This window comes from Heteronotia binoei, chromosome 15 (assembly GCF_032191835.1).
Source record: "Heteronotia binoei isolate CCM8104 ecotype False Entrance Well chromosome 15, APGP_CSIRO_Hbin_v1, whole genome shotgun sequence".
NCBI classification, from domain to species: Eukaryota; Metazoa; Chordata; class Lepidosauria; order Squamata; family Gekkonidae; genus Heteronotia; species Heteronotia binoei.
The window spans coordinates 52353072-52365399 of NC_083237.1; the positions used below are offsets into that span (position 1 = coordinate 52353072).

Consider the following 12328-nt stretch of genomic DNA (forward strand, 5'->3'; position numbering starts at 1 on the left):
AGCCTGGGGAGGATAGGGTTTGGGGAGGAGCAGGGTATAATGTCATGGAGTCCACCCTCCAAAGCAGCCATTTTCTCCAGGGGAACCGATCTTGGTCATCTGGAGATCAGCTGTAATAGCGGGAGATCTCCATGTGTCACCTGGAGGTTGGCAGCCTAAGAGGTCAGGGGATTTTCTCCCCTCCTGGCTTTCTGTAAAAAAATTGAGTTATCTGAGGGTGGTTTGGGAGCTGTCCAAGTCTGGGTGAGAAGGAAATGCTTTCCTTTTTTTTTTCATATTTATTTATTTATTTTACACTATATTAAGACGTACAACATATAACACCCAGTGTCACTTTTCTCCACACCTCGTGCATTTCGCCATTCGTAGACCTTTAGTTGTCCTTCTCATATCCTAAATGCTATTAACAAAAACTGACCACACTCGCTCGAATTTCGCCCCCTGTCCTTGTCGTACACAAAATACTTTTTCATGACATGCCAGCTGTAACATTTCATCTTTCCATTGTAGCAGAGAGCCAGAAAAAGGACCTTTCCATTGTCTTAAAATGATTCTTTTAGCTGTTATCATTGCCCAACATAGCAACATTTTCTGTTCCCTTGTTAACCCCCACAGTGCCGGAACATAATTTAAAATATATAATGTCAAAGGAAATGCTTTCCTGATTATAAACTGGTGCTGTCTTCTTCTGCCTTACCAGACCATGGAAAGTCACAGCTTTTTGGTTCTGTTCAGTGAGTACCAAATTGTGTCCTAGCTGGTTCTTACGATTGCTTGGAGACAGTCTTGCAAGGAGAATGTGTCCCAATATGTGTTGTGTGTGTTTGGGGAAGCACAGGAAATCTTCCCCAATGCTACACACGCTTTTTTTGTACATGACTGAAGATGTATTATTTGGATTAGATAGATAGATAGATGGATAGATGGATAGATGGATAGATGGATGGATGATAGATAGATAAATTTATTGTCATCGTGCTCAACAAAAAGAGAGCAACGAAATGAGGTGCTCTTCCACAAAACATACCAACACATCAAACACACATATTCATACCATTTAAATACATCTAAAACCATTTAAACCATTAAAACCATTTAGGTCCCATAAGGGGTATTTCTGCTTTTACTTTAACTACCAGCTCATGTTTGTAGACCTCATGGCTAGAAGGGTAAAGGTTTGGAAATGCTTCCCTCTGCCATTCCTCAGGACTCTTTGCCATTCCTCAAGACCAATTAAATTTAAAAAAATATTGCAACCGAATAAAAGCTACAGTCCTGTGCTTTTGGTGGAAAATGCTATCAAGTTGCAACTGGTTGATGGCAATCCCATAGGGTGTGAGTGCAGGGCCTTTTTCTTGTAGAAAAAGACTTTGCAGGAACTTATTCGCATATTAGGCCACAGACCCCTGAAGTCATTATTGGTTCACATGGGGCTTTTTGTAAAAGAAGCCCAGCAAGAATTCATTTGCATATTGGGCCACCCTTCCCCCCCGCCATCAAGCCAGCTGGAACTGCGTTCCTGTGCGTTCCTACTTAAAAAAAAAAAAGCCCTGTGTGAGTATGTGTGTGCACCTGGAAGTCATGGCAACCTCTGGTGACTGACCCCTACTGGGGGTCCTGGAATATATTCAGAGAGTTGGCGGAATTAAGCCCGCCCCTGCCCTCCCAGTTCCAAAAAGGTCTTCCATCCAAGTACTTGCCAGAGTTGTCTCTGCTTAGCTTCTGAGATCTGATTAGATCAGGAAGCTAAGAGCCCTGGGTTATCCAAGTCAGGGCTCTAATCCCACAGGGTTTTCAAGGTAAAATTTGTGCAGAGGTGATGTGTCATTACCTTCCTCCATACAGCCACCCTAGATTTCCCTGCTGGTGGCCTCCCATACAAATGTTTACCCGAAAAAAGTAAACCCCACTGAACATGGAGGGACATTAAACAAAATCGCAGTTCTTCCAGAGAAAGCAATTTCACTTGTGAAGAGCAAGGAGCTGACTGCTGCAGCACAGCGGCGGTGGTCTGGTTTGGCCATTCTTCATAAAGCAGCCTGCCCACCTGGCCCATGTCCTTTTGCCCCCGGTACTGTAGCAACTGCAGGCACATTGCTGTTTCCTCCCGTAACAGCTGTGGCAGCTCCACTGGGGACTAATTTGAGCCAAAGGGTTGGAAAGGGCAGGCTGGGTTTGGCCCCTGCACATCCCTTTGCACAGTCCTGTTTGCATAACAACTGGGATGGAGACATCAGCTTCCTAACCTGTCTCGGATGCGATTGGCAGAGGACTTTGCCACACAGAACGGACGCTTCGCTTTGTCACAAAGTCAATTCTTATCCTTGGGATCTGTGACCAGAACAGTCTGCATCCTTGGCCATGAAAGGCCCAGGTCTGCCTGCAGAATTAAGCTTTGCTAACGGATGAATCGCTTGCAGCTGTGCTTCTTTTAAAAGTTTTCTTTTTTTTACAAATTTGCAAAATGTGTTTGCGTTCATGTGGATGTTTGGTGGGGAGCAGATTACGAAGGGGGCTATACGGAGTTTTCGGGACAGGGCGTGTTGGCAGTGGTGAGCCTATCTATTTTTAGGCCTGCTTTACATTATATATAATTTTATGCTTAACCTAAATGATACTATCTTAAAACCAAAGTTGGCCATAATTTGCAAATGGGGTAGATGTTTTGCCAAATGACTCTAGTATGGTGCACTGTGTGAAGTAATGGGATGAGGACCTATTAATTTGGGTAGCGTGCCAGACTAATTGCAGTCTGAAATGATAGGGAAAGGGACTAAGGTTCGGATGGCTCAGAAGTAAAGCATCTGAGGTTCCTAGTTCAATTGTTGGCACCTCCAGTTAAATGGATCAGGCACTAGACCAGGGGTGGCCAAACTGTGGCTTGGGAGCCACAGGTGGCTGTTTCACACATGTTGTGTGGCTCTTGAAGACTTCACCGACCCATTGGCCAACTTGAAGAAGGCATTTCTCCTTTTAAATCACTTCTCCAAGGCAAGCCAGACAGCAGCTTGGAGAATGCACTTATTTAAATTACTTAAAGTAAAAGTTGCTTTCTTTTTACCTTTCCCTCCCCTCCCTCCCTCCCCTTAAACATCTGACGTTCATGAGTTGGGCTCTCAAACACCTGACATTTATTTTGTGTGGCTCTTACATTAAGCAAGTTTGGCCACCCCTGCACTAGGCGATGTGAAAGGCCTTTGCCTGAGACCCTTGGAGAGCTCTTGTCAATTAGAGTAAACAGTCCCGACCTTGATGCCCCAAGGGACTGATTCAGTATAAGGCAAGCTTTGTGTGCTCAGAGCCATCCAATTAAATTAAATGAGAGAACATTAAACAGACACTTACCTCTCCTTCTGAAATCAATACGACTCAAACATGCTTGATTTTGGCTTTGTTATTCTAACAGTTTGTGCATATTGGCTTTTTAATTTTTTTGTATGTGTGAGTGAGTGTCATGTTGACCTGGAAGTCATGTTGACCTCTGTTGACTAACCCCTTACTGGGGACCTGGAGGATATTCAGGGAGGTGGCTGAATAAAGGCTGCCCCGCCCTCCCAACTGCTGGTATTTCAAGGAGGTCTCCCATCCAAGTACTAACCAGAGTTTACCATGCTTAGCTTCTGAGATATGGTGAGATCAGGCTCGTCTGGGCTTTCCGGGCCAGGGCATGCATATTGGCTTTAAAAGAGAAAGAGTTACTAGAGTTGTCAAGTCCCCCCTGGCAACTGGTGGAGGGTGGGGGGAGGCCCCGGGAGATGTTGCCGACAATGTGGCTACATAACTTCCAGCATGCAGGGGAAGTGACATCATCACACTGCTATGTCGCTGCAACACTCTAATATCTGGGTACAAATTCTGTGGTAAAAATGGGTTCTACTGTAGAGGCTTTGCCCAAAAAACAGAGCATTGCCTGGACATCCCCAGTGTGGTGTCACTTCCTGTGCACGCCAGAAGTGACATCATGTCTCCACCAGTGTCTCCTGGGCCTTCCTCTTGCTCTTGGAAAGTCCCTCCACAAGCCAGTTGCCTGGCGGCAGGGCCAGGACCTGGCAGTGGGGGGACCCTTGCATTCCCTGAGAGGACTGGCAACCCTAGTGGTCACAGAGGTTGAGAGGGAGGGGCTTGCACTTTACTTGCATGTAGCTCTGTGGCAGGACCCATGGGGTTGGATCCAGCCAGGTTTTCAGCTAGTGAAAAAGATGTAGGGAAGAATGTTACAAAGAGAGGCTGGTTCAAAACAAGATGCAGGTCTCAAAGAGTTTACTCAGCGCTGGTGTGAGGTACTTCCAACTATTGTTGGATAGGCAAAATGTCAGATTTCATGCAGGACTAAAGATGTGGATACCATAGGAAATTACAGATGTATAGTTGGCTGTAATTAACTTCTGTAAGGATGGGATAGGGAAAGTATTAACACCTATAGAGAGTAAGACATGATCATTTCAGGGATTACGACCAAGGAATTGTACAGTTGAAAACTGAGACTACTGAGGCAAAGATCTGGGTACCCCCCCCCCCCTTTATCCAGGTACATTTCTTTCTCTTGTTTTTAAAATTAGGAAGAATTTCAAGACAACACTATAGAATGTGTTTCAACAAATGCCAATGATTTTTTTTTTAAATGAAGGCAGAATCCCCCCCTCCCACCCGAAACATAGATATTACTGTGGTCCATGATGCTCTTGTGTATTCGTTAATCTGTGTTGGGAAACAGCAAGGTTTGTTGTCATGTGGCTCTGTTCCTCTCTGTCCCATAAAGTCTTACCTTCTACAAAGTCAACCAGGCCCTTCGTTAATCTCATATAAAATAACTTTTACTCTATTCGATGTCTAAATGCAGCCAGCCTCCGCGCCCCCCCCCCCCCCCCGGAATGAATCTCCTTTCTACACTGTACATTTTTCTTTCATGTATCCTGTATTTTTCACATCAAAGTCAACGTTTTAAATATATAGCTATGTCTTTCATTTTGTATTTTTGAATTAGCTGCAGTTTACAGATATATATACCTGTCAAAGTTTTTTGAATGTATGTGAACGTATGAAGCTGCCCTGTTGTGTCAAGGCACTGAGACCTGGGGTAGGATACTGGTTCAGAGTACTGAGACGTGGGTTCAAATGTCCATGCAGACATGAATTACATTGGGTTCCCTTGACCCAGTCACCTCATCTTTACATGGTTGTTTTGAGGATAAGTTGGAAGAAAAGAACATAAGGCATAAGAAGAGCTCTGCTGGATAAGACCAATGGTCCATCTCGTCCAGCATCCTCTCACACAATGGCCAACCAGTTATTCTGGAGAGCCAACAACAAGGCAAAGAGTCCGAGGCCTTCTTTGATAAGAACATAAGAAGAGCCCTGCTGGATCAGACCAATGATCCATCTAGTCCAGCATCCTCTCACACAGTGGCCAACCAGTTCCTCTAGATGGCCAACAACAGGGCATTGAGCTGCTGTGGGAAAATATATTTCCTCATATGCTGGCTGAAGAGGTACAGTGATTTCTGCCATTTTGACATGCTGCTGTCTCATTGGGCTGTGTGGCTAAGACCAGGCCTTTGGATAATAATGCCACTTTACCTCAGCATATGGGAAATTCATTAATGCTGAAAGTGTTTGGGAGGGGTGTGTTAAATTTATATGTGAGTTTTAACTGGGAACAGTAAGTATTGTGTGATAATAGTGGACAGTAGGAGGCAGTTTTTTTATGTCTTTTTTACGAGTGCAGCCCAGTCAGGGCCTAACAACCTATTTCTGTGCCATTCCGTGTTTTGGTTCATTTTTAACTAAAATGAAAATTGCCCTATGGAAAGCTGCAAGTTGAAGCATTGTGAATGAGTGGGAAAAGAGAAAAAGCTGGAGATGTATGTGTGCTTAACCCTTAATGGCTAGCCATTTGCCCTTATTAAATCACCCCTCAAGGTACTTTTCTCCCCAAAAGTAAAATATCCGATTTTCTGCATCTTTTCTTCCTTAGGGCAGAAAGGAAGCCCAAACAGACTATTTGGGGTGGAAAACCTATCAGTAAGGAAATAACAATGCCTCTCCCACCAGAGGATATAGTGATACTCCATTTATTGATACTTGTTCTGTGGAAGACTAATATTCTCCCTTTTTTTTCTGTCGCAGGAAGAAGAGAATGGCAACAGAACCGGTATGTAGCTATGCTTTAATGTAAGGTTTTTACCCTCTGAGTTACAACTGCCACAGTCCCAAGACAAGTAGTTTTCATTGCTCAGATACATTTAATGAATACTGGATAACATTTATTGTGTTGTTTTAGAACTGTACAATAAGACATTTAGTGAAGGCCTATCTACACAAGATGCGTAACCAGGGGTGGAATTCTAGCAGGAGCTCCTTTGCATATTAGGCCACACACCCCTGATGTAGCCAGTCCTCCAAGAGCTTACAAAAAAGAGTCTCATAAGCTCTTGGAGGATTGGCTACATCCAGGACCAGATCTACATGTTTTTTGAGGGGGGCAAAATTAAAAAATGGCGCCCCCTTATGGGCCCATAGAATAGAATGGACTCCATACCCAATATGGTGCCCCCCTCTTCCGGTGGTGCTCGGGGCAAGCACCCCCCTCTGCCCCTGGCTACATCAGGGGTGTGCGTAACACTACTCAAGAAGGAGTGGGGAATCAAACCTGGCTCTCTCAGATAAGAGTCCGTGCACTTGACCAGTACACCAAACTGACAACATTTGGAGCCCAACAGTGGGGCAAACAGAGCTTTACCATGGCCATTTCTGCTAGGGAAAACAGCGCAGGAGAGGAAGGCAGAAGCCCCCATCTCCTACAGCAGTACTCCTGAACTGCATCAAATGATGGAGCAATTTCTCAAGTGAGTCCCCCAGTGGTATATGTAACTTACATCACATGTCTTGTGTAGAGATTTCAACTTAGTGTTCTGAGACCCTCAAAATGAGGCTCAAGTCTTAGGGCTATAAGCTGAGCTTCAGCAATTCCTTGCCCTGCAGAGGTGGCTTTCAACCGGGAACAAAAAGTGTGTTTCATTCAAGGTTTTTCTTAGTTCTGTATTTCCTTCTCCAGGAAACATTTCTGCGCAGTTTGCAAGGAACTGTGGATTAACAAGTACACTAGAAGGGATATTCCCTCAGGGTGTACAGTAAGAAGAAGAAGAGAAGACGACATTGGATTTATATTCCGCCCTCCACTCAAGAGTCTCAGAGCGGCTCACAATCTCCTTTACCTTCCTCCCCCACAACAGACACCCTGTGAGGTGGGTGGGGCTGGAGAGGGCTCTCACAGCAGCTGCCCTTTCAAGGACAACCTCTGCCAGAGCTATGGCTGACCCAAGGCCATGCCAGCAGGTGCAAGTGGAAGAGTGGGGAATCAAACCCGGTTCTCCCAGATAAGAGTCTGCACACTTAACCACTACACCAAACTGATTCTCTCACTACAGACCAGAGGTGACCAAAGTGCGGCTTGGGAGCCACATGTGACTCTTTCACACATATTGTGTGGCTCTCCAACTGCCCCACCTCCAACTGCCCCACTGGCTGGCTTCGAGAAGGCATTTGCCTCTTTAAATCACTTCTCCAAGCCAAGCTAGCTAGTGGCTTGGAGAATGCATTTAAAGTTGCTTTCTTTCTATCCCTCCCTCCCTCCCTCCTTTCCTTTCTTCCTTGCAATTCTGAAACATCGGACATTCATGTCTTGCAGTTCTCAAACATCTGACATTTGTTCTATGTGACTCAACGTTAAAGCAAGTTTGCCCACTGCTGCTACAGATTAATGTTTGAATGGTTCAGAAGAGAGGCACACACTTTAGCCCTAGAAGGGATTAGCTAATTCTGATGGGCCGCTGCTTCTTTTGTGGGTTCATTTGAAAACATTTTTATCCTGCTGCTTCAGAGACCTACTCGAGCCAGCTGACAAAATAAAACAAGATAAAAATCACATAAAACTATTTAACATTCACAACCATTTAAAACCCGGCTAATAAAACCCAGAAGTATAAAAACCCCGGAAACATAAAACATTTGGCTGCCTGAGTGATCCTCGTAACAGTCCGCAGGCTAGAAACAGTTCGTAAAAACAATAAAAATGGTCACCCCCTCCCGCCATCCCAGTTAAAAGCCTGGGTAAAAAATATTTTGGCCTGGCACCTCTAAGAGAGTAAAGTAGGCACCAAGGAAGTTTCAAGGGATTCCAAAGACACTTCCGTGAAGGATTACTTTGTTGTATGGTGTTTCCCGGTACAAGGGATAAGTAGGATGCTATTATTATAGGACAGAAGGAAAGAAGGAAAGGTCCCCTTTGCAAGCACCAGTCATTTCCGACTCTGGGGTGACGTTGCTTTCACGTTTTCACAGCAGACTTTTTTACGGGGTGGTTTGCCATTGCCTTCCCCGGTAATTACACTTTCCCCCCCAGCAAGCTGGCTACTCATTTTACCAACTTTGGAAGGATGGAAGGTTGAGTCAACCTCGAGCCGGCTACCTGACAGAAGGGAGATTTAAAATGTTTTGTTTAGTATAGGGCTCTTTGAGTATGAAGGAGCCTCGTGGCACAGAGTGGTAAGCTACAGTACTGCAGTCCAAGCTTTGCTCACGACCTGAGTTCGATCCCGGCGGAAGCTGGGTTCAGGTAGCCGGCTTGAGGTTGACTCAGCCTTCCATCCTTCCAAGGTCTGTAAAATGAGTACCCAACTTGCTGGGGGGAAAGTGTAAATGACTTGGGAAGGCAACGGCAAACCACCCCGTAAAAAGTCTGCCGTGAAAATGTTGTGAAAGCAACGTCACCCCAGAGTCGGAAACGACTGGTGCTTTACCTTTGTGTATGAAGCAGATCATCCCAGTAGTACTCTTGCCATTTTCTGACTTGAGCAGTTCAGTTCTAAAATACTAGAACTCGAGGGTGCCCTGTGAACCTGATGGACGGTAGATTCAGGACGGACGAAAGGAAATACTTCTTTACGCAGTAAGTGACTAAAATGTGGGCTTTGCTGCCAGAGGGTGTAATGATGACCACAGGCAGAGACAGCTTTAAAAGAAGATTTGATAGGTTCGTGGAGGATAGGTCTATCAGTGGCTACGAAATCTCTGAGTACCAGTACCAGGAAGGAACATCTAGGGGTGGCCTCAGTATCTATGCCCTGTTGTTGGACCTTCAGGGGAACTGGTTGGTGACTTCATGAGACAGGATGCTGGACAAGACGGACCACTGGTCAGATCCAGCAAGGTTCTCCTTATGTTCTTGTGGAAATTCTGCGCAAGCCCTCTTTGATCAGATCCATCTACTACCCTCAGTGGTGACCCAAAATCTGTTGCCCAAAGCTTGCTTCACGGTAGGGCTGCCTCTGTCTTGATGCTAACAGATTGGGGGGGGGGGTCCTCTGTGAAGTAGAATTTGTGGCACTTTTCAGGGTACATCACAACACCACCTCCCTCTCCACCATACCAAAGCCAGTTTGGTGTAGCGGTTAAGTGTGCAGACTCTTATCTGGGAGAACCGGGTGTGATTCCCCACTCCTCCACTTGCACCTGCTAGCATGGCCTTGGGTCAGCTATAGCTCTGGCAGAGGTTGTCCTTGAAAGGGCAGCTGCTGTGAGAGTCCTCTCAGCCCCACACACCTCACAGGGTGTCTGTTGTGAAAGGAGATTGTGAGTCGCTCTGAGACTCTGAGATTCAGAGTGGAGGGCAGGATATAAATCCGATATCATCATCATCAATCATCATCCCTTGATTGTGAAGTGATTCAGAAGGAGGGGCTGACCAAGTCCAGCTGGTCCCCTCCCCATTTTATTTCTTGTTTCAAAGACCCTTTATATCTTCCCGTTTCACCTTGACCCTTTCATTGACAGTCGTGTCCTTTCTACCTCCTGGTAACAGGCAACTGCATTGACTTTTCTGTAGTCCTTTCTTTTTCTTCCTAATATCATACCACTACTCTGTCATCCCCCTCACCTTAATTCATTATGGCTTGCAGTTTTATCTGGGTCTGTCTCTTGAGAGAGCGGGATGGGAGCGATGGGTGCTGGAGTGTGAGGAGGCGGCGGCTTCCCTGACTTCTTGCAAGGTGGCTTAGTGCAGAAACAGCTAAGCTGTGGTTAAACTCTGCTGCTCCCTGCTCCCTTCCCTGTTTGAAGGACAGGTCTGCAATCCTAGTGCCTGGAAGCTGGGTTTTGAGATGAACGGAACTGATGCCGTCAGAACGCATCACTGCCTTCTACCCTTGATAGAAAACTTTCAGGTTTTCTGAGAGACACACTCAGTTGATCCAAAGGGCCAGGCACTGGGGGTTGCAATCTAAGCCACTCTGAGGGCTGCCTTTAGCTGTAGTTAGCATAAGTCCTGCACCCTCTGGATGGTGTCTTGCCGTAACCATTTTTCAGGGAAGCTTAAATTTAGCACTCTGGAATGTTAACCTCAGAGCCAGTTTAGTGTAGTGGTGAAGCGCGTGGACTCTTATCTGGGAGAACCGGGTTTGATTCCCCTCTCCTCCACTTGCAGCTGCTGGAATGGCCTTGGGTCAGCCATAGCTCTTGTAGGAGTTGTCCTTGAAAAGGCAGCAGCTGCTGTGAGAGCCCTCTCAGCCCCACCTACCTCACAGGGTGTTTGTTGCGGGGGAAGAAGGTAAAGGAGATTGTGAGCCGCTCTGAGACTCTGAAATTCAGAGTGGAGGGTGGGATATAAATTCAATGTTGTCGTCTTCTTCTTTTGTAAGTCTCCTAAAGCAACAGAGACTTTTTCTGTGATTCCATTCCCACAATCCCTTGTTACTGCACCATTGAAAACTGTGAAAATACGTGCAAGTAGTATCTAGTGCAGCGATTCTTTTACTGTCTCCCATCAAGTGCATAACCTTATCATCTGAGGGGAGGGGTTGTGGTTCAGAGTTGGAGCCTCTGCTTGCTAGGCAGGAGGGGGATGTACTAAAACGAATGACAAGATGGTCCATAGGAATCAAAGGAAGAGCCTGGATGGTCCATTGGATATAATGGGAGAGAAGATTGTACATTGACTTGCATAGGCTTCATTAAAATACATTGAAGCACAGAAACGGCTGCGACAAAAACCTGGAATGGATAATCTTCTCTCCCATTATATCCTGTGGACCATCCAGGCTCTTCCTTTGATTCCTATGGACAATCGTCTGCCAACCTCCAGGACTGGATTGACAGGGGAAAATGTACCTTGCCAACCTCCAGGACGATTGACAGGGGAAGAGGCACCTTGCCAACCTACAGGACAGAATTGACAGGGGAAAATGTACCTTGCCAACCTCCAGGACTGGATTGACAGGAAAAGCTAGTCTGCCAACCTCCAGGACTGAATTGACAGGGGAAAATGTACCTTGCCAACCTCCAGGACTGGATTGACAGGGGGAAAAGGTAGTCTGCCAACCTCCAGGACTGGATTGACTGCGGAAAATGCACTTTGCCAGCCTCCAGGACTGGATTGACAGGGGAAAATGTACCTTGCCAACCTCCAGGACTGGATTGACATGCGAAAATGTACCTTGCCAACCTCCAGGAATGGATTGAAAGGGAAAAATGTACTTTGCTAACCTCCAGGACTGGTTTGACAGGGTAAAAGGTAGTCTGCCAGCCTCCAGGACTGGATTGACAGGTGAAAATGTACCTTGCCAACCTCCAGGACTGGATTGACAGGCGAAAAGGTACTCTTCCAACCTCCAGGACTGGATTGACAGGGGAAAGGGGAGGTTGACAGCCTCTAGGAATAGATTGTCAGGGGGAAAGGGAGATTGGCAGCCTCTAGAGCTAGATTGACAGGGAAAAGAGCAGATTGACAGCCTCTAGGGCCAGATTGTCATGCAAGAGGGGAGATTGACAACCTCTAGGGCCAGAATGACAGGGGGAAAGGGAGATTGGCAGCCTCTAGGAATAGATTGACAGGGGGAAAGGGAGATTGACAGCCTCTAGGGCCAGATTGACAGGCAAGAGGGGAGAGTGACAACCTCTAGGGCTAGAATGACAGGGGGAAAGGGAGATTGACAGCCTCTAGGGCCAGATTGACAGGCAAGAGGGGAGATTGACAACCTCTAGGGCCAGAATTACAGGGGGAAAAGGGAGATTGACAGCCTCTAGGGCCAGATTGTCAGGGGAAAGGGGAGATTGACAACCTCTAGCACCAGATTGTCAGGGGGAAAGGGAGATTGACAGCCTCCAGAATACAAGGGAAGTGTAATGATGCCCTTTCCCAGCTTCACCTTTTTATCAACCCACAGACCCTAACAACCAGCCTAATATGTTTGTTGAGCTCTGCCCCTGCATGCTTTCCAAGGTCTGCCTGTAGCATTTGCAAAGCAAGGCTAGTTTAAACATTTAGCAATATAAA

The 12328-nt window shown here is 46.2% G+C and overlaps 1 protein-coding gene across 3 annotated transcripts in view; it reads left to right on the top strand.

Annotated features, from left to right (window-relative positions):
* Positions 1–12328, top strand: part of ARHGAP23 (Rho GTPase activating protein 23) — a 260033-nt gene that overhangs the window by 148310 nt on the left and 99395 nt on the right. For 2 of the 3 annotated variants that reach the window (XM_060256177.1, XM_060256176.1), the window contains exon 3: positions 6127–6152. In XM_060256177.1, coding sequence (XP_060112160.1) covers positions 6127–6152 — 26 coding nt within the window. The remainder of the gene's footprint in view (positions 1–6126; positions 6153–12328) is intronic. The other variant, XM_060256174.1, reaches the window with a different exon arrangement.